Below are 22,523 nucleotides of genomic sequence, written 5' to 3'. Positions count from 1 at the left end.
GAGGAAAATGAAAAGTGCCCACAAATTTCTTAACAGTGTGATTTACAGGTTACAATAATATTAATTTTTTTTGGGGGGGGTGTCCCCAATGCCAGCACTGCGTATGCAATAACCCATTGTGACTCCCCTTTTAATTTAAATATTGACTTAGCAATCTACTTTATGTTCCCACATATAGAGAAGAAAATGAGACACCAATTCAAATGGCCCCTAAAAATCCACCAGGTAAGTTCCTTCCTTTACTATTTCCTCTTCATAGGAACGCAAATGATCTAAGCCACAGGCTTCAGTGAAGCTCAGGTGGGCACAGCTGTGAAAGTGTGCTGTGCAGGCCTGCCAATGAAACAACCCAGTGCTCCCCGTGGGGACCTGATATTGCTGCCCCCCCCCAGTCTCATGCAGGTGAACGGCAGAGACACTGGCACAGGAGTCATAGAATCATAGACTCATAGAATTGCAGAGTCATCTAGTCCAACGCCCTGCAATGCAGGAATCTCAGCTGAAGCATTCATGGGAAAGGGTTGCCTCCATGGAGCTGTCCTGCTATGAGGGTTGCTACTTCCACAAGCTCATCAGCATCACCTTCCCCTTCCTTCCTTCCTTCCTTCCTTCCTTCCTTCCTTCCTTTCTTTCTTTCTTTCTTTCTTTCTTTCTTTCTTTCTTCCCTTTTTTTTTTAAAAAAAAATAATTAATTGCATTTTTCAGAAAAGAACAATAAAACTATGCAGACCACATGAAAAGCCTTGCACAAAGAGATTGCCTCACAGGGTTCTTGTGGGAATTAAATGAGGAGGGAGAGAGTTATTATTACTGGACCACAGTGACACGTGCTTTAGTTACATCACGATTGGATTGCTGTAACGTGCCTTTAAAAAGTGCTCGGAAACTTTAACTGAGCCAAAGAGCTGCTGTCTGGGGCTGGTTATAGGGAGAACATGACTCCCTTGTTAGAACAGTTCAGCTGCTGCATGGGCATAGCCAAGGAGGGAGCGGCGGCGGCGGCGGGGGGCGGGGGGGGGGGCTGGCCTCTCCTAGGTCCTCAAAAAGTATTGAAAAGCATAAAAAATCTCCAATGAACTGCCCCCCCCCCCCCCACAGAAGCTACTGGTCTGTTTCTGTGCACCATTCAAAGCACTTGTTGTGACTTATAAAGCCCACTATGACTTAAGTCCAATCTATCTGAAAGACGGCATAATTCTGTGGGGAAAAAATATTTATGGAAATGTTGGCCCAGCTCCAGGTTCTAGTGAACATATATTGTAATTTTCCAGCTCCAGCTCCCAAGAAAGATGCAGGTAAGGAACATGCTTATGCTGCAAACATATAAACTGTCTTTATTGTTGCATTTTTAATTGTAGATGCCTGGGACTTTAGGTTACAGATAGGTAGCCGTGTTGGTCTGCCATAGTCAAAACAAAAAAAATTCCTTCCAGTAGCACCTTAAAGACCAACTAAGTTAGTTCTTGGTATGAGCCACTCCGGGCGGCTTCCAAGAAAACACTAAAATACAATAACCTATTAAACATTAAAAGCTTCCCTAAACAGGGCTGCCTTCAGATGTCTTCTAAAAGTCTGGTAGTTGTTCTTCTCTTTGACATCTGGTGGAAGGACGTTCCACAGGGCGGGTGCCACCACCGAGAAGGCCCTCTGCCTGGTTCCCTGTAACTTGGCTTCTCGCAGCGAGGGAACCGCCAGAAGGCACTTGGCACTGGACCTTGCAAGGATACAGCCCCTGAGCAGTTGGCTGGCCCATTGACTTAGGAAGCTGGCTGTCGCTTGTTGATCTAGATGCGATGCCACAGAGTATGAAAAGCTTGTTTACTGTGATGAGAGTGGAATGAATCACTGGTTGTTAAATCAGAATTTTCTGTCCTCTTGCCTCTTAAGCAACACCAGCTGAAGACAAGAGTTTCTTTAAAACGCCCCGTGGTGAAGCTGTAGTCGTATTTTTTCTCTTCCTCCTGTTTCTCGCCTCTGTTATGATGGCCGGTCTATGTAAGTTCAACTTTTTCAAATACATAAAACACTTCAGAATGACTGTGGTGGCCTTTACTTCAGTGTGAAGAGAAGGAATAATCCAGTCTCTGCTGAGGTTCTTTATCCATTGATTTCAGTGTGTGAACTAAACATGCGATTAAAATCTCTACTGTTGATATCAATGGCACATTTTTCTGTTCTCAAATAATTTGTCAAGACACTTTCTGTGCTTTGCAGGCTAATAGAACTTCATGGAGTGAATTAGGGCTGGGCTGAGTTGAAAAGGACTATTTCTCAGGCATTTCACCCACCTCAAAACCAGCTGTTCAGTTTCAGTAACAGCCAACTTTTTGTTCTTCTGAGCCCTGCTCTGAGGTGCTTTTTCAGTTTTGTGAAATTCAGAATGTTTCTCCATGGAGGGTGCCATTATACTGTTCAGTAGCTATACAGTACCTATAGATATAAACATAGAGCTTTACAAAGTGGGAAGATCATTCCTCCAGTAGTTGATTTATTCAAGTGTGATTATTATTATATGAAAGTCTTGTGAAGGCATCATTAGCCAAGGTCAGGCCTGGATTTATGTTCTCAATGTTTTGTTGTCATGTTCATTGTTTAGCATTACTCTGTATATTCTGTGAGTTGGTGCGCTGGCTATCTTTTGGGGTTGAAGATCTGAATGTCAAGTGTCATCAACAACGATGTGCCATCTCCCCTTGGGCTGAGCCATGGCATGGAATCAGCCTATGGGGAAATTATTTCTAGAACATGGGAAGCCTTGACTAAGAATCAGGCCTAGCATTTGTGGCTTAGGAGTGAGGATGGAGCTGTTGGTTGGCAAGGAAAAAATAGGTATAAAAAGAGAATTCCCTGGAGGCCAAGATCCAGGTATGGGGCAACTACTTTTTGCTTTGAGAACCCCAGCAGAGATTAATATCACAAAATATGCAGCCTGGTAAAGCGTGGAAATATAGGCTGTTGGACCTTTAAAATATGCCCTTCTTCAGTTCCTTCCAAAGTTTCCCACTTCATCCAGCATAGAAAAAGACCACACATTTGGTAAGTTAAAAATGGTTTACTCACAAACTCTTCAAAGGTCAAATTCATGTGCTTTCCCATACAGCAGTAAGAAAACACAGGCAGCAAAACTTAGATTAGTTCCAAAGTGATGAAAGCTCCTAAGTTATTGTTATAGGAACACAAGGATGGCTTGTAGAAAATCATGCATTCTGAACTTGGAGCAACTAGCTCAGACATCTTTAAATGCAGGCATTCACAAGGTAGATGAGGGAACAATAGGCTTGACTTTTTTTTCCTCCCCAGGGTGAGTGTGAGTGATATAATACCTTCATGTATTATTAGACTTATGTTGGTTATAGGAGGCTGGTTATCCCACAAGAGCCATGTCATTCTCTGGCAAATGACTGTTGGTTGTTGGAGCACCGTTTATTTTCTCCCAAATTCTTCTCTTTTTTAGATTGTACATTATGGGCAGAACGCCAGTCATTCTTCTCCGGAGTAAAACAGATTCGGAATGTTGTTGAAGGATATGATCCATCTTCTGTAGGCGTGGATGGTAAGCAATGTTTTTCTTTTTCCTTTTTCCTCTTTTTCCTTCTTCCCAACCCTGGGGTATTTTCTCCCAGCAGAAGTGATTTCAGGGATGCAGCTCAGCTGGAAGAAAAACTGCTTTGGCAAAAGTTTAATGTAGTGTAAAGTGATGATCAGGCGATGGGTCTTTTGAGGGTGGTATTGATTTATTTTCAGTATTTAGATCCCATCCTTCACCCATAATTTGCCGGGCAGATCACAGCACAGAATGATCTACATGACACCCCACATGTATAACTTGGTAACAAAAACTTGTTAGAAGGCAATCGCTGAAAGACATGGCAGAAGAAGAAAAACCTGCCAACCTAAAATCGAAACTCAATGGGAGTGGGAACTTTGCCTAGCTCCCCTTTCCCTACACAAACACCTACATTCACAACATCCAAAAAACACAAACCCAAGAACTCATGTCTCCTGGAGAGACCCTGTGTTGGCCAGAGGCATCCCAGCAGGAAAGGAACATAAAAGGGATTCGAAATCAGACACATGACATGGACAGTTCTAGCACTTGTCCACACTGGAGTTTTCTGTGTGTTTGCATTTAAGTTGCATGGTCTACGTGATGTTACCCTCAAGCAAGAGCAATTGTGATGCTTTCCCCCCTGTAAAGTCGGGTTTATCCATTATAGGAATAATCCAATGTTAGGGCAGTGGTTTTCAACCAGTGTGCCGTGGCACCCGGGGTGCCTTGAATGATGGTTAGGGGTGCCACAGGCAACACGGGTCTCTGTCTCTCTTTCCCTCCCTCCTCTGATGCCCTCTCACATTGTGCTGGGCCTGGGGGTTAACCTGAGCCACGCGGTCCAGGTCCAGTCCCGAATCCAAGGATTCCGCAAGGAGTCAATCCTACAGGGCCAAGGCAGGAAACCAGGCTAGGACAGGCACAGGGTCTCAGGCAGGTTCCAGCAAGCAGCAATGTTGCTCCCGCAACCTGGGGTGGGGTCTGGCAGCCTTTTATCTCTGATGGGGTAACGGCCAGTCCTGATCCCCTGGTGACTCACCTCCCTGTCTCGCCCAAAGGCAAGCACTCCTCCTGCGAGTACTCAGGTCTCTCCTCCTCTCAGACCTGAGTCTCTGCAGCTCAGGAGATGTCAGTGGGTTACTAGACCCAGAGGCCGCCTCAGCCTCTCCTGACCCAACTGGTAGTGGAGCAACTGTACGTGATGGCCCAGCTGAAGGCAACGAGGTCATCCCCGCATCTGGAGCCAGGGCAGGCTCAGGCCCCTGACTCAGCCCAGCTGGTGCTTGTTGCAGAGGATCTGGTGCGGAATGAGACTCCTCCAGCTCCGAGTCCAAGTCCCAGGCCATCACACACATCTCTGCCTCCCAATGACTTGCACAGCTGTTTGTTGCAGCAGCCCTGGCTAAAAGCTCCCCAAGCAAATGGTGCCTCTGGGGTTGGCCAGGGGGTGCTGGTTGCCAGGAGCTGAAGTGGGCTTGAAGTAAGCAAGCAAGTGGGCGAGGGAGCCCAGACAGCCAGTTCACCTGCCCTTGCTGTTGGGAATGGACAGACAAGCCCCAGGCCCCTGTGAGGCAGTGTGAGGAAGCATCTCTCTTTGGGGTGGGGGGCAGCTCAGAGACCAGGGGTGGCAGCAGTGACTGCCCGGAAGACTCTCAAGGAGAGGAGAGGAGAAAGGAGAGGAGGCTGAGCGAACACTCCACAAGGGAGAGTGTTCACAAAAGGGTGAGAAGTTGCCAGATCTGCAGGCAAGGGGTAACATAACTGGACTCCTGAGCCCCACAGGGCTGTCACAGAAAGAATGTAGTTGGTCAAGGGAGCCGTGGACTCAAAAGGTTGAGGTAGGGGGAGTCAGGCTCCAAACTGCTCTACTTGGAGTTGCGAATGCTTTGTTCTGTTACTGTATTTCTGGTTTGGTGGAGCAATAGTCACTTTCTGCTGCTCCCCTTTCTATGCCCACTGTGCCCTCAGAAGTTCCATCCCATCTCCTGCAGTTCTCACAATTATTTAAAATATGCTCTGCTGGATCCCTCATATTTGCACAAAATCAGAAGCATGCGTGTGTCGGTTTGCAAGCCCCCTCCACAGAGGCTGGCCCCTCTCACTGTCCTCGGAGCTTGCTTACCGGTAACCTCCTCTGGCTGATATCTCAGACAGACCAGGGAGATTTTGATCGGCGACATTTTCCCAAGCGTGGGTAAAATGCAAAACCCCTTCCTCCTGCTTCCGCAGGGGAAAGAAAATAAGTCAGAAATGTATTTACATGATGTTTATTTCTGACATTACAGCACTAGAGAAAACCATGTCCTTTCAGTTCAGTTCTTCTAGCACGTCTGACAAACTTCCTGAACATGCGCAATCGGAAGGTTTCAAGTTACACTCTTCACAAAGACTTATCCAGCCTGTGAACGTCCTGGGAAATTCTTCTTTCCCACAGATAGGCACATCATGTGATGTCAACAATCTGGCTGTCTGCAGCAGTGATGTTTCAATATACTGACAGCGTGTACATAATGTGCACTGCTACCATTTCCACAGATGACATTGAACAGAGAGAGGGATTGCTGTTGCAGTTGCTGGGCCAACTCTTGTCCGGCATTTTTGATTACAGACCTTGCTTGTTCAAGTATGCATACAAAGGCTATATGCAGGGGTGGCGCTGTGGTCTAAACCACCAAGCCTCTTGGGCTTGCAGATATTAAGGTCAGCGGTTCCGCGCAATGGAATGAGCTCCCGTTGCTCTGTCCCAGCTCCTGCCAACCTGGCAGTTTGAAAGCATACCAGATCAAGTAGATAAATAGGTATTGCTGTGGCATGAAGGTAAACAGCGTTTCCATGTGCTCTGGGTTCCATCATGGAATTCCATTGCATGATTTAGTCATGCTGGCCACATGACAAGGAAAGCGGTCTGTGAGCAAACGCCAGCTCCTTCAGCCTAAAAAGCAATACAGTGGATGCTCGGGTTGCGAACGTGATCCATGCGGGAGGCAGGTTTACAACCCGCAGCGCCACATCTGCACACGAGCGGGTTGCGATTCGGTGCTTCTGTGCATGCATGACCTCTGAAACTCAGAAGTAACCCGTTCCAAGTACTTCTGGGTTTTGGCACGCCCATAACCCAAAAAAACACAACCAGAAGCGTCTAACCCGAGGTATGACTGTATGAGCGCTGCACCCCATAGTTTCCTTTGACTGGACTTAACTATCCAGGGGTCCTTTACATTTATCTTTACCTTTTATATGTAGGGACATTAACAGGGCTTTCCTGTTTATCAAAACTTTGACTTTGCTCATTGGCTAAAAGCACTGAAAGGCTGGAGCAGGTTTCTTCCACAATGAAATTGTGTTAAATAATGCCTGTTGCTACTTTCGTTGGATAAATAAATAAAAGTTTACGAATAGTGCCAGCATTTTCTCCATCCACCATAGATGACAGACATAACTAATGGTGCAAAGCAGCCCTATGCCCTGCACTGGCATTAATCTCTTCAACTGTGTGTTCCCAGAGGTCTTTTGCTACTGGACTGGTGCTGCTGTCCAAAGTTCTGCTTCTTGTTTCATGCCAGGGTGTGGCAAACTCTTGAGAAATGGTTTCTTAATAGTATGATTCCCCTGATTTGAATTGTTTCAAACCTTTTAGACCTGGAAATACTCGCTGTGGCTCAAGGCTTAGCAGACGAACTGCTCAACTCGACTCTCCTAAACGATGAAATTAAATCTGATATCGGTGAGTTACTTTGCGACTGTGGTGCTGAAAAACTGGAGCACAGGGGGAACTCGCTCTGAGGCTCAGCACCTGATTAAAAAGAAATCCTCTTTTACAGACCTCCTGGAGGTGCAGGTGTCCTAACATCCAATGCACACAGCACCTTAGTTGTAGTTGAAGCTGGTTCTGAGATGCATGTTTGGTTGAAAAGACAATATTTAGTGCATTCCCCCCCCCCATCTCTGCTCCAGAAGGTTAATTGAACTTACCAGCTTCGGGAAAGGGAAAGGAAGCTCTTTCTGTTGGAAGAGTAAAATTGCCAATGGAAATATATAAGCTGAAATCACATTTCTGTATTTGGGTTATGGCCACATTGGTCATAAGGCAAATGAAGAGTAGAACCCAAAGTGCAACCTGGGTTGTATGCAGCAGAAGAGCACCTAGGAGAAGAAGCCAGGCTGGATGAGGAAGTGAGTTGGGAGAGGGGTTAGCAGCCTTCAGCAGTTCTGTGTAGCTGATTGCAGCTTCTGAGAGCTCATAACCAGGAGCTCCTGACCTTGAAGATGTATAAAGATACCCATTTAGGAATACAATAGGGGCTCTGAATCTGCCTGAAACTGGGAAGGACTGAATCTCTGCACTGGGGGCTACTATGTTTGCAGTTTCCAGGCTCCTTGTGAAACAGAAAACACAAAGTTATGGTCATCGTGCTTTCCCAATGCAAGCCAAAGGGAGGGTTGAAACTTACATTTTCCAAATATTGCTTCGGATTTTGGATCCAAGGTGAGCAACCTTCCCTGGACCCAAGGTTCTGAATTGGGCACTGGAGCAAGGGGGGGTGTGTCTTGCTCAGCCCTACTGGTATAGAAATCCATTGATGGGCACACACCCCAAAAGGGGAAGGAAAGTAATGATATCACAGTGAAGATGGATCTATGTCTACTAGTCAAATAAACATGCTCATGTATTTGCCTACTCAGAGGTTAGGCTCATTGCAGGATTGCAGCTTTGATATGATGTACTGGGGTGAACTGTAATTCAGAGAGCAATACATTTTGACTTGATAAGCTCTTGCTTTTTAATCTGCATGAACACATAAACTGGCTTCCACTGAATATCCTCCTTTCTTTTCTCTTTCTGCTACTCTTGCATTGCTGCCTTGGCCCCAAGACAAGATTGCTGAATTGCTGAAGGACCCACAATGGAAGATGCATAACAGGGCCTTGTACTACTTTTCCAAAGAGAAACAATCGTGGGAAGAGTCCAGAAAGCATTGTATTAAGAAAAAAACTGCGTTAATTTCTGTCAGCAATGGTGAAGAACAGGTTAGCAGAACACTGGGATGCATAAAAGGCAAAGAAAAAGTCTCACAGGTTTCTTTTGTTTTTTGCACATGAGCATTTTATTCTTTCTAACTCTCCTGTGATCAGAAGAAAGGTGGAGAAGCACCTTCACAAGGTCTGTACTCCAATGAAGGGAGCATCCTAGAGGTGTGCAGAAATAGAAGCAACAACAGACAATTTAGACAAAATATTACACAGTTACACATTAAAATGTTACATTAATGCAACGTTACTAATAAGCTCTTAATACAGGATGGCAAATATGGTCTAATAGGCATTACTGAAACCTGGTGGGATGAGACTTATGACTAGAATGTAGAAATTGAGGGTTATAACATGTTCAGAAGGAACAGACCAAACAGGGAGGGGGGAGGAGCAGCATTATTATATGTAAAGGATATGTACACTTGTGGCGAGATCCATAACCTGGAGCATAGAAAGCAGGATGAGCGTATATGGGTAAAAATTGTAGGTGAGGGAAAGAACAGTGGTCTTACTGTGGGTGTCTGCTATAGCCCTTCAGACAGAGGACTTTGATAAGGACTTCTTAGAGCAGATGACCAAACATTCAAAAAGGAGAGAGATAGTAGTCATGGGAGACTTCAGCTACCCTGATATTTGTTAGAATTCAAACTCTTCCAAGAATGGAAGGTCCAACAAATTCCTCCATTGCCTCACTGACAATTTCATTTCTCAGAAGGTGGAATATGCAACAAGGGGATCATCTCTCTCAGACCTGGTCATCTCCAAAAGGGAGGAACTGATGGACAAAGTGGAAGTACTGGCAATCTTGGGAGGAAGTGATCATGTTCTCCTGGATTTCATAAGAGAGAGGCAAAGGAAAACTGAGTGTAGTTGGACATGCACTCTGGACTTTAAGAAGGCTGATTTCAAAAAGCTTAAGGAATTGCTGTGTGAATCCCATGGTCAGAAATACTCAAAGAGAAGGGGGGCAGGTCCAAGATGGCTTGGATTTTCTTAAAGGTGAAGTATAGAAGGCACAAATGAAGACAATTGCAACAAGGAGGGAAAGTGGGAGGCACCTAAAGAAACTCTGTGGCTGCATAAGAAGCTTATAGTTGATCTACCAGCTCTTAGGAAAGGATGCTGTCATTATTAAGATCCAGCGTGGGTTTCTCAAAAACAAGTTGGTGTGATGAATCTCATTTCTTTTTTTGATGGAGTTACAAGCTTGGAGTATCGGGGGAATGCTGTGGACATAGTGTACCTTGATTTCAGTAAGGCTTTTGACAAAGTCCTCCATGATATTCTTGCAAGGAAGCTGGTAAAATGTGGGCTGAATGATATCAATAGTCTGAGCCATTCAGATATTCCAGAGGTAATCCAGGGCTTCAACAGGAGCACCAGTCATATCATCCAGAAAAACCAGCAGAGCTGTCTGAAAAGTCAGTGGATCCATTAGCCTCCAAGGGTAGACCATCCAAATAGGTCTTCTGCCTCTGCAGAGGAGAGAAGATCTCAACAGGAAGCATTCTGACCATGACAAGGGGCTGATATGAATATCCCCCACTTTCAGATCACCTTGTTCCTGCCTACTTGAGAAATAGGTCCAGAGTGTGGCCTGCCACATGCATTGGGCCAGTAACTCTCAGTTTGCATTTCTTAGTACAAAAAGTATTGATCAGATGTGTAGAGATCTTTCCTATTCTAATTCAAGAAGGTTCTGGAACCTTCTCTGTGTGAAAGAAACAAGCAGAAAGTTCATGATGTTTGGGTTATGCCTTCAGAGAAGCTGAGTACAGCCGGCTTAAACTGGTTCTCTTATCTTTTTCAGTCAAGGTCATGTTGGCTATAAAAGCAGGGCCAGAAGGAGCCTGGGTTTCACTCTCTCTTTCCGTCTCTTTTCCGTCTGGTGTGCTGTTCTGCACATAGTATGCTTAGTGTTAAGGTTTAGACTGACTATAGATTATTGTAAGTTTAAGTTAGGTCTGCTGCAACTGGATTTCTTATGGACAGTGCCAATCCTGAATGTATTGGATTTGTGACCACCATTATGCTAATTTGCCTTTAGTAGCAGTAAAGCTCTGCTGGATGAAATACAATTGCCTCTGGTCTTGGAAACAGAATTGTTAGATCCAAAAACTAAGAATTTGTCAAGAATGTATAACTTGCTGTTGGGATGGAACACTCAGGATGAAACGGTGAAATCAGCTATGATTAAATGGGCACAAGATGTTGGACATAACATAATGATGGCTGACTGGGAACAGTTACGGACCACAGGTATGAAATTTACGGCATGTAATGCCCTAAGAGAAAATTTAATGAAAATGATTTATAGGTGGTACATGACACCAGTTAAGCTTGAAAAAAATTACCATTTGCCCGATAATTTTGTTGTTGTTGTTTAGTCGTTTAGTCGTGTCCGACTCTTCGTGACCCCATGGACCAGAGCACGCCAGGCACCTCTGTCCTCCACTACTTCCCGCAGTTTGGTCAGACTCATGCTGGTAACCTCGAAAACACTATCCAACCATTTCGTCCTCTGTCGCCCCCTTCTCCTTGTGCCCTCCATCTTTCCCAGCATCAGTGTCTTCTCCAGGGAGTCTTCTCTTCTCATGAGGTGGCCAAAGTACTGGAGCCTCAACTTCACGATCTGTCCTTCCAGTGAGCACTCAGGGCTAATTTCCTTAAGAATGGATGCGTTTGATCTTCTTGCAGTCCATGGGACTCTCAAGAGTCTTCTCCAGCACCATAATTCAAAAGCATCAATTCTTCGGCGATCAGCCTTCTTTATGGTCCAGCTCTCACTTCCATACATCACTACTGGGAAAACCATGGCTTTAACTATACGGACCTTTGTTGGCAAGGTGACGTCTCTACTTCTCAAGATGCTGTCTAGGCCTGTCATTGCCCTTCTCCCAAGAAGGAGGCGTCTTTTAATTCCGTGGCTGCTGTCACCATCTGCAGTGATCATGGAGCCCAAGAAAGTAAAATCTCTCACTGCCTCCATTTCTTCCCCTTCTATTTGCCAGGAGGTGATGGGACCAGTGGCCATGATCTTCGTTTTTTTGATGTTGAGCTTCAGACCATATTTTGCGCTCTCCTCTTTCACCCTCATTAAAAGGTTCTTTAATTCCTCCTCACTTTCTGCCATCAAGGTTGTGTCATCTGCATATCTGAGGTTGTTGATATTTCTTCCGGCAATCTTAATTCCAGCTTGGGATTCATCCAGCCCAGCCTTTCGCATGATGTATTCTGCATATAAATTAAATAAGCAGGGAGACAAAATACAGCCTTGTCGTACTCCTTTCCCAATTTTGAACCAATCAGTTGTTCCATATCCAGTTCTAACTGTAGCTTCTTGTCCCACATAGAGATTTCTCAGGAGACAGATGAGGTGATCAGGCACTCCCATTTCTTTAAGAACTTGCCATAGTTTGCTGTGGTCGACACAGTCAAAGGCTTTTGCATAGTCAATGAAGCAGAAGTAGATGTCTTTCTGGAACTCTCTAGCTTTCTCCATAATCCAGCGCATGTTTGCAATTTGGTCTCTGGTTCCTCTGCCTCTTCTAAATCCAGCTTGCACTTCTGGGAGTTCTCGATCCACATACTGCTTAAGCCTTCCTTGTAGAATTTTAAGCATAACCTTGCTAGCGTGTGAAATGAGTGCAATTGTGCGGTAGTTGGAGCATTCTTTGGCACTACCCTTCTTTGGGACTGGGATGTAGACTGATCTTCTCCAATCTTCTGGCCACTGCTGAGTTTTCCAAATTTGCTGGCATATTGAGTGTAGCACCTTAACAGCATCATCTTTTAAAATTTTAAATAGTTCAGCTGGAATACCATCACTTCCACTGGCCTTGTTATTTGCAGTGCTTTCTAAGGCCCATTTGACTTCACTCTCCAGGATGTCTGGCTCAAGGTCAGCAACCATACTACCTGGGGTGTACGAGACATCCATATCTTTCTGGTATAATTCTTCTGTGTATTCTTGCCACCTCTTCTTGATGTCTTCTGCTTCTGTTAGGTCCTTACCACTTTTGTCCTTTATTATGGTAATCTTTGTACGAAATGTTCCTTTCATATCTCCAAATTTTCTTGAACAGATCTCTGGTTCTTCCCATTCTGTTGTTTCCCTCTATTTGTTTGCATTGCTCGTTTAAGAAGGCCTTCTTGTCTCTCCTTGCTATTCTTTGGAAATCTGCATTCAATCTCCTGTATCTTTCACTATCTCCCTCGCATTTTGCTTGCCTTCTCTCCTCCGCTATTTGTAAGGCCTCGTTGGACAGCCACTTTGCTTTCTTGCATTTCCTTTTCATTGGGATGGTTTTCGTTGCTGCCTCCTGTACAATGTTACGAGCCTCCATCCATAGTTCTTCAGGCACTCTGTCCACCAAATCTAAATCCTTAAACCTGTTCCTCACTTCCACTGTGTATTCATAAGGGATTTGGTTTAGATTGTATCTTACCGGCCCAGTGGTTTTTCCTACTTTCTTCAGTTTAAGCTTGAATTTTGCTATAAGAAGCTGATGATCTGAGCCACAGTCAGCTCCAGGTCTTGTTTTTGCTGACTGTATAGAGCTTCTCCATCTTTGGCTGCAGAGAATATAATCAATCTGATTTCGATGCTGCCCATCTGGTGATGTCCATGTGTAGAGTCGTCTCTTGTGTTGTTGGAAAATCGTGTTTGTGATGACCAGCTTGTTCTCTTGACAGAACTCTATTAGCCTTTGCCCTGCTTCGTTTTGATCTCCAAGGCCAAACTTGCCAGTTGTTCCTTTTATCTCTTGCCTCCCTACTTTAGCATTCCAATCCCCTATAATGAGAAGAACATCCTTCTTTGGTGTCACTTCTATAAGGTGTTGTAAGTCTTCATAGAATTGGTCAATTTCAGCTTCTTCAGCACCAGTAGTTGGTGCATAAATTTGGATTACTGTGATGTTAAAAGGTCTGCCTTGGATTTGTATCGAGATCATTCTATCATTTTTGAGATTGCATCCCAGTACAGCTTTCACCACTCTTTTGTTGACTATGAGGGCCACTCCATTTCTTTTACGGGTTTCTTGCCCACAGTAGTAGATGTGATGGTCATCCGAACTGAATTCGCCCATTCCCGTCCATTTTAGTTCACTGATGCCCAGGATGTCAATATTTATTCTTGCCATCTCATTTTTGACCACCTCCAACTTACCCAGGTTCATGGTTCTTACATTCCAGGTTCCTATGCAATATTTTTCTTTACAGCATTGGACTTTCCTTTCGCTTCCAGGCATATCCGCAACTGAGCGTCCTTTCGGCTTTGGCCCAGCCGCTTCATCAGCTCTGGATCTACTTGTACTTGCCCTCCGCTCTTCCCCAGTAGCATGTTGGACGCCTTCCGACCTGAGGGGCTCATCTTCCAGCGTCATAACTTTTATATGCCTGTTGTCTTTGTCCATGGAGTTTTCTTGACAAGGATACTGGAGTGGCTTGCCGGTTCCTCCTCCAGGTGGATCACGTTTGGTCGAAACTCTCCACTATGACCTGTTCATCTTGTGTGCCCTGCTCGGCGTAGTTCATAGCTTCTCTGAGTTCTTCAAGCCCCTTCGCCACGGCAAGGCAGTGATCCATGAAGGGGAGCCCGATAATAAATGTTGGAAATGTAAGGAGACTGAAGGTACATTCTTTCACCTTTGGTGGACATGCCCAAGGATTAAGACATTCTGGGAGATGATTTATAATGAAATGAAAAAGGTATTTAAATATACCTTTCTGAAGAAACCAGAGGCCTTTCTCCTGGGCATGGTCAGCCAATTGGTGCTAAAGAAGGATAGAACTTTTTTTATGTATGCAACAACAGCAGCAAGAATACTCATCGCGAAGTATTGGAAGACACAAGATTTACCCACCAGGGAAGAATGGCAGATGAAGTTGATGGACTATATGGAACTAGCGGAAATGACTGGCAGAATCCGAGACCAGGGAGAAGAGTCGGTGGAAGAAGATTGGAAGAAGTTTAAAGATTATTTACAGAAGCATTGTAAAATTAATGAATGTTAGAAGAACGTTGGAGTGAAGTGATATGGCTTTAGTAGAAATGTTATAAGGAATTAAGTATAAATAGATTAATAGAGTATTAAAGGAAAAATAAGGTTAAAATGTGTTAAGATAATTATAGGATAGAAAACAGGGGAAGATGGAAAGGAATTGCTGAAATAATTAATAGAAGTGGAATACAAAAAGGGAGGTGTGAGGAGGTCGTGGAAATAGGGGAAAGGAAGATAAGATATACAAATATATATATTTTTTTCTTTTTTGTCTGTTTGATGTGTTTTTAAATTGCTTTTGTTATGTTTTGTTAGTCTTTTTTGCATTGTATTGTATTTTTTTGTATTTTTTGTTGTTCTCTCTTTGTAGTGTTTAAATTGTTGTAAAACTAATAAATATAATTTTTAAAAAAATACAATTGCCTCTAGTCTATTTTGGGGGGAATCCTGCAATTTCTTTACATTTTTACTCTGAAAACTATACATTGGAATCTTCTTTGGAACAATGTTGAGTAGAAGTAAGTCCTGAGCCATCCCAGAGCCGCTCACCTCAGCATGGATGTTTAAGTTCCTAAAAACCAGCAGTCTGAGTGTCCTCTATCAGCTCAGGCAGTGAGGCTGCTGGGCAGAGAGGCAGGTGGTAAATTAGCAGAACCCCATTTCTGTCCCAGCTGCCCAGTGCCAGGAACACACAATCTAGCTCCCCTCATCAATTGGACAGAGAGCCTGGAGAGAGAGAATTTCTATAGACCACAGCAACTGCTCCTCCCTGACCCTCCAGTCTGCCCTGATGCTGCACTGAGTTCCCAGGTGGGCACAGCTGGGTGAGACTTAGTCCTCACACCTTGACCGCTGGGCAAAGAAGCAGGTAGTAAATTAGCAGAATCCGGTATCTGTCTCAACTGCCCAATGCCAGGAATACACAATCTAGCTCCTCTTATTATAGGATATGCTTTAAAGAACTCAAGCCTGCTTCATCAGATGCATCTGACAAAGTGGACTTTAGTTCCCTAAAGCTTAAGCCATAATAAAAAGGGATCGTCTTTAAGTTATCACAAGATTAGTATTATTTTACAAGTCTGTAATATTTGGGGGATGAACCACTCTCTGGAAACCTTTGAAAGGGGAATCTAGACACTCATTTCTTCTTTCTGGTTGTGCTTTTTTGCAGGACTTTATAAACAACGAAGGAGCTAAGTTTAAGAAGCACTTCTGGATAGGACTAAGGAAGAATAACAAAAAACTGAATGGATTGGAATGGCTTGATGGTTCAGCAGTTCCTGAAGTGTGAGTTTGTAAATAAACATTCTTAATGCCTTCATTGCAGACAGACTCCCAGAAATCCATTTTCGTTTGTCAACTTTTAATTTGTCAATAGGGTCTAGAAACTTATCTCTTGTCACTTTTGTTTGCACTCAGATTTCGAAACTTTCCCATGTTAGTTCAGGCACAGGGATCTGCTCTTCATTATGCATGGACCTAGCTTAATCTATTAACAAATCCACCCATGATGTTTCTTTTCAAGTAGATGGCAAGTGGAAGCCAATGGGTTTTCTTTAGGGGTGGGGGAAGTTAACTGATAGTGGTTTGTTTGGAGAGAAACAAAACATGGGTTTGGGTTCACACATTCTAAAAAGCCAGACACTGGTTTCTTTCTGGCTTGTTTCCTCTGCTAACAAGAGGAACATTCTAAAACATTGGGGTTTTAGTTAAAAAAATTGTAAAGGAGGTGCAAGGGGGGATATTTAATCGCTGCAAGACATTTAGTAGCCATTTGAAACTGTTATCATTGATTGCTTTGTTTTCTCAGGAGCCCTTGGTGAGAAACCTATCTCCGCAATGTTCCTGCATACGTATATTTATTGCTCCAATGAAGAAAATAAAGCAAACGTTTAGTTTGAATTGATTTGTGCTGCCATCTTTTTTTCAGATTCTGGGATACTGAGATGAAGCAGCCCAGCGCATCGCTAGATGACAACTGTGTTTATATCACACAGAAATGCAGACGTAGACATTGTTGGCACGATGCTGCCTGTTGGCACAAAATGTCATTTATCTGCAAGAAGGCTCCAGATCAGAAATGGGAGAGGTAGAAGCCTTTAAAGGAATAAAAATGTGCTCTGTGATTTCTGTTCAAAATGAGCCTAAACCCATCTGGGTGCTTCAAAAGCACCCACTTCCTTTAAATCAATCAAGTAAAGTATTACATATGCAACACCACTTGTGTTCTTACTTTGTATCTATTATTTTGACATTCACTATCTATACAGTGGTACCTCGGGTTACACACGCTGCAGGTTACATACGCTTCAGGTTACAGACTCCGCTAACCCAGAAATAGTGCCTCGGGTTAAGAGCTTTGCTTCAGGATGAGAACAGAAATCGTGCTCCGGCGGCGCGGCAGCAGCAGGAGGCCCCATTAGCTAAAGTGGTGCTTCAGGTTAAGAACAGTTTCAGGTTAAGAACGGACCTCCGGAACGAATTAAGTGCTTAACCTGAGGTACCACTGTACACTACAAGTTACACAAAAAGGTCAATAGTGATGTCACAGAACGGGGCTTCCCAATGAGAGCTTGATGGCGGCTCTTTGCTGACCACTTCAGAACAGCAATACCTTTTAACTATTAGAAAGGAGGCAGCTGGTGGGTCTGGAAATCTCTCTTGGTTTCTGATTAAGTGAAGCAGGAATATGGAGGAACTCCCTTAGGCATGTTTAGGGCGCCTCTCAGGTTACTAGGAGACCACATTTTGGTCACATCCATACCATGCATTCAAAGCACATTCCTTTCCCCCCAAAGGATCCCAGGAACTGTAGTTTAGGTAGAAGGTAAAGGTAAAGGACCCCTGGACAGTTAAGACCAGTCAAAGGTGACTATGGGGTTGCGGCGCTCATCTTGCTTTTCAAGGGAAACCAGTGTTTGTCCACAGACAGCTTTCCGGGTCATGTGGCCAGCAAGACTAAACTGATATTGGTGTGGATATGACCTTGTGCTCCTCACCAGCCTAAGTTGAAGGGGTACTACTTTGACGGGGCCTCTGGCACAGTTTTCAACCCAGCCTCGGCCATCTCCTATTTTGAGAATTTAAGGGCCAAATGCCCATGTGTGCATGTCAGAAGAAGTATGCAAAGCCCAGGGGAGGCGCAGGTATGGTGAACACGGCCAGGTGCAGCTTAGAGGGACCCAGAGCAAAGTAGCCTCTGATGAGCCTTTTACTCGGTCAGGGTTATTTGGTTGTGGGAATCATTAGCACCACTCTAGATGCCTGCTTACTTTCACACAATGCTCACAATATAGCATCACTCTCAGGAACTGTAGGGAATTAATATGGTGCTGCTTTGATCATTGAGTTTCAGGTGACTCTGGTAGACCCTGAGGAAGGGTCTTAGGCAGTGATTTCTGAGCTCCACAGGGAGTCATCTGTTATATTAGCATTAATAGACAACACATTCCCCCCCCCCCCCAGAAAAGTCTGCAATATATATATATAGATTGAGATTTTATTTTTAAAATGCTGAGTAAGACCATTACAGGCTTTGTGACAAAAGTAATTTCCAGCCTAAAGTATATCTAGGATTGATTCTGGAATCATTTGTTTGCTAATAAATTAAAACTGTTTTATCGCTGAATCAAAGCAAATGACTACTATCTCGCATTCCCGTGTTCCTTTCTCTTTTAACATTCATTTCCACAGAGAGGGAGGGACGGAGGGAGGGAGGGAGGAAGAAAGAAAGAAAGAAAGAAAGAAAGAAAGAAAGAGCATTATTCTATGAAAATCATAGCCACACTTTCTTTCAGAACTCTTTCCATAACACACTATAGACCTCTGGATGAACAAGGTGGACTTGTGTTCCAAGGCCCCATGACACCTCAGTTGCCTATGGAGTAAATAACCAAACAAGACATTATATAGGTTGATGGACTTGAAAAGGCCTTCAGATCTCTTGTGTATGGTGAATCCATGGCTCTCCCACAACCTTAACAGTTCTTTGTGATGTCAGCAGAACTGTGCATGGTCCTCTCCAATGAGGTGCAAGTGGGTCTTCTTTCCACTCTTTGACCCACACTTCAGTACTTCCACTTTGTCCATCAGTTCCTCCCTTTTTGAACAGGTCTGAGAGAGGGGATCCCCTTGTTGCATATTCCAACTTCTGAGAAATGAAATTGTCAGTGAGGCAATGGAGGAATTTGTTGGACCCATTCTTGGAAGAGTTTGAATTCTAACAAATATCAGGGTAGCTGAAGTCTCCCTAGCTGAAGACTACTATCTCTCTCCTTTTTGAATGTTTGGTCATCTGCTCTAGGAAGTCCTTCTCAAAGTCCTCTGTCTGGAGGGCTATAGCAGACACCCACAGTAAGGCCACTGTTCTTTCCCTCACCTACAATTTTTACCCATATACGCTCATCCTGCTTTCTGTGCTCCAGGTCATGGATCTCGCCACAAGTGTACATATCCTTTACATATAATAATGCTGCTCCTCCCCCCTCCCTGTTTGGTCTGTTCCTTCTGAACATGTTATAACCCTCAATTTCTACATTCCAGTCATGAGTCTCATCCCACCAGGTTTCAGTAATGCCTATTAGACCATATTTGCCATCCTGTATGAAGAGCTCATTAGTAACATTGCATTAATGTAACATTTTAATGTGTAAGTGTGTAATATTTTGTCTAAATTGTCTGTTGTTGCTTCTATTTCTGCACACCTCTAGGATGCTCCCTTCATTGGAGCACAGACCTTGTGAAGGTGCTTCTCCACCTTTCTTCTGATCACAGGAGAGTTGGAAGCAATAAAATGCTCATGTGCAACCCCCCCCCCCAAAAAAAAAAACCTGTGAGACTTTTTATTTGCTTTTTATGCATCCCAGTGTTCTGCTAACCTGTTCTTCACCATTGCTGACAGAAATTAACGAAGTATTTTTCTTAATACAATGCTTTCTGGACTCTTCCCACGATTGTTTCTCTTTGGAAAAGTAGTACAAGGCCCTGTTATGCATCTTCCATTGTGGGTCCTTCAGCAATTCAGCAATCTTGTCTTGGGGCCAAGGCAGCGATGCAAGAGTAGCAGAAAGAGAAAAGAAAGGAGGATATTCAGTGGAAGCCAGTTTATGTGTTCATGCAGATTAAAAAGGAAGAGCTTATCAGGTCAAAATGTATTGCTCTCTGAATTACAGTTCACCCCAGTACATCATATCAAAGCTGCAATCCTGCAATGAGCCTAACCTCTGAGTAGGCAAATACATGAGCATGTTTATTTGACTAATAGACATAGATCAGTTGCTTCTGAGACTCCCAACTCCAATAGCCAGATCTGCTTAGTTTCCAGACTGCCAATCGGAAGGGCTCTGACATCGAGGTGGAGGACAGATTTCCTTACACCTCTTTTCCTGTCTTGTGCCAAAGCTCCCTCCTTGCAGCATCCTTGCAGACTGTAGTAACAATGCTTTTTTGGCGGGAAGCAATATAGTAGATATGAAATGAACATTTTCCCTGGGTTTATCCTTTCTGTGCAATTCCTATTAGGTATGGCAGATAGCCAATCATGAAAGAGCATAAGTTGAGTGGGAGATGTTCCTAGAATGTAGAAGGCTCTACATCACAAGGAAAGCGGTTCTAGGTATTGGGGGGTGAAAGAAGCTCATGAAGAAACCAAGGCAGAGAGAAACTCGGAAGCAATACTGTATCTACAAGGAAAGGCTATGATATTGTGGTATTTTAAGTTCAGAAAAAGGCAACTATGGCTATCGTCTCCTGGTCCTTATGGTGAACATCCCAGGGGCCATAATCTACATCAGATCTCTCTCTCCAGAATTAAGGACAGAGCCCCAACCACAGAGAGGGATATCTGATGTCAGATCCGTACCCCCTGCTGCCATGGAAACCTCTGCAGCCCTAGCCCAGCAATGTTAGAGGCTGGGATCCGATGACTAAATGCTAAAAAATGGAACGTTGTTTGGTGAAAGTTTGGTCTAATGTCCGAGGAGGACCATGAGATTACTTGGATCCAAAGGATCCAATGCCTTCTTGTTTAGGGAAGTTTTGGTTTGACGTTTTATTATTCCCTTGTTTATGGAAGTTTTGTTTAACGTTTTATTGTGCTTTTAATTTTCTGTTGGGAGCCACCCAGAGTGGCTGGGGAAACCCAGCCAAATGGGTGGAGTATAAGTAATAAATTATTATTATGATTCACACAACATATTCCCAAACCAGGAACTCATGCATGCCTGCCCACGTGTTGGTATAATTCAATCCCAATTATTTCCCTACCATTGTTTCTAACAGGAAGGAAATGGGCTAATAAAATAAAATAGGGTCTGGATGTGAGCCTGTGGGGCAAGGCATTGGACAAGGTGCTACAACCACCTTTGGTTCTCCCTCCTGCACACCTCCAAACTCACGTCCAAGGCTTGAGTGGGCGGGTGTCAGGATGCTGTCAGCAGCTCCCGATTGGTTGTCCAGGAAAGTATAAAGACAAGGGAAGGTTTCTTACTGTCCTTTTTTAATTCAAAATTTACAGAGAGAGGCTATAGAACCCAGCCTCTTGGATAATGACATTGTCCCGAGTGAATCTCAACCTCTCCCATCTCTCCCACTTCCTCATTCTTCATTCATCATCGTCAACATCATCATCACCACCACCTCTACAGGTGCTGCTATATGCCCTCTGTCTTTGAGCTCTTTGCTCTCCTACAGTGGTGCCCCGCAAGACGAATGCCTCACAAGATGGAAAACCCGCTAGACGAAAGGGTTTTCCATTTTGGAGGCACTTCGCAAAACGAATTTCCTTATGGGCTTCCTTCGCAAGACGAAAGCCCATAGGGAAATCTCCGGGACAGCGGGGAAGCACAGCGCGTCTTCCCCACTGTCCTCGGACCTCCTCCTAAGGCTGGTGGCGGGGCGGAGAGACCTCCTCCTGCCGCCAGCCTTTGTTTCTCCGCTATCCCGGACGGCTTTTGAAGGCAGGCGGGGGGGGGGGAGCAAAGACTTTCGCCCCCCGCCGGCCTTCAGAAGAGGTCCAGGACCTCTTCTGAAGGCCGGCGGGGGGCAAAAGTCTTTGCTTCCCCCTGCCTGCCTTCCCGGGGCCTTTTAAATCGTCCTCCGCTGTCCCGGGGTGATTTTAAAATGCTGGCGGGTGGCAGCGAAGGCTTCGCTGCCTCCCGCCAGCATTTTAAAATTGCCCCGGACAGCGGAGAAGTCTCCGCTGTCCTGGGGTTTTTTAAAATGCTGGGGGTGGGAAGAAAAGCCCTTGTCCCCCCCCAAGCCTTCAGAAGAGGTCGGGGGACAGACTGTCCCCGGACCTGGTCTGAAGGCGGTTTCCATAGGAACGCATTGATTGATTTTCAATGCATTCCTATGGGAAACCGTGCTTCGCAAGAAGAAAAACTCGCAAGAAGAAAAAACTTGCGGAACGAATTAATTTCGTCTTGCGAGGCACCACTGTACTTTTAAGGCTCCACCATTTGGGGGAGCTGCCCTACCAGATGCCCCACAAGTGGCCCTGCAAAGTGTGGTTGGGGTGGGAGGGGATGATGCTCTTTTCAATACTACAATCAAGCTGCCATGTTTTTAAATAATAAAAAAACGAACAGGGTGGTGATACAATGGCTACTGCAATCGACACAAGATAATATCACCAAGGCAACCACCTGTAAAGAAACAATAAATGTCAATAAAAATGGCAAAAGTACTTTCTTTCCCAAATCTGTTTCATCTTGAACTAGCAAACACAGTAAATATTGTCTCCACTTGTGATAAACCAGTGGGTCAGTGCTCAGGCAATCCGAAGTGTCGTCGCTAAATCTCTTAGTCATCGAGCTGTCAAGATCTATTGCAACAGAATTGCACTGAATTAACATGTAGAATAAGAAAAAACTAAAATTAAAAATACATTGAGAATGCATAATTAAAGCATACCTTTGTAGTAAATGATATACAAAAGA

The 22,523-nt window shown here is 44.3% G+C and overlaps 1 protein-coding gene across 1 annotated transcript; it reads left to right on the top strand.

Annotated features, from left to right (window-relative positions):
* Window positions 1-1,893: 1,893 nt before the first annotated feature.
* Window positions 1,894-15,877, top strand: LOC144328923 (killer cell lectin-like receptor subfamily G member 1). The gene is made up of 5 exons (XM_077934589.1): window positions 1,894-1,995; window positions 3,455-3,553; window positions 7,188-7,274; window positions 8,424-8,578; window positions 15,758-15,877. Exons 1-5 carry the CDS (start codon window positions 1,980-1,982, stop codon window positions 15,875-15,877), a joined length of 477 nt encoding a protein of 158 aa, XP_077790715.1. The 5' UTR covers window positions 1,894-1,979.
* Window positions 15,878-22,523: the final 6,646 nt, after the last annotated feature.

This window comes from Podarcis muralis, chromosome 9 (genome assembly GCF_964188315.1).
Source record: "Podarcis muralis chromosome 9, rPodMur119.hap1.1, whole genome shotgun sequence".
NCBI lineage: Eukaryota > Metazoa > Chordata > Lepidosauria > Squamata > Lacertidae > Podarcis > Podarcis muralis.
This window is presented reverse-complemented; position numbering and strand designations above follow the sequence as displayed.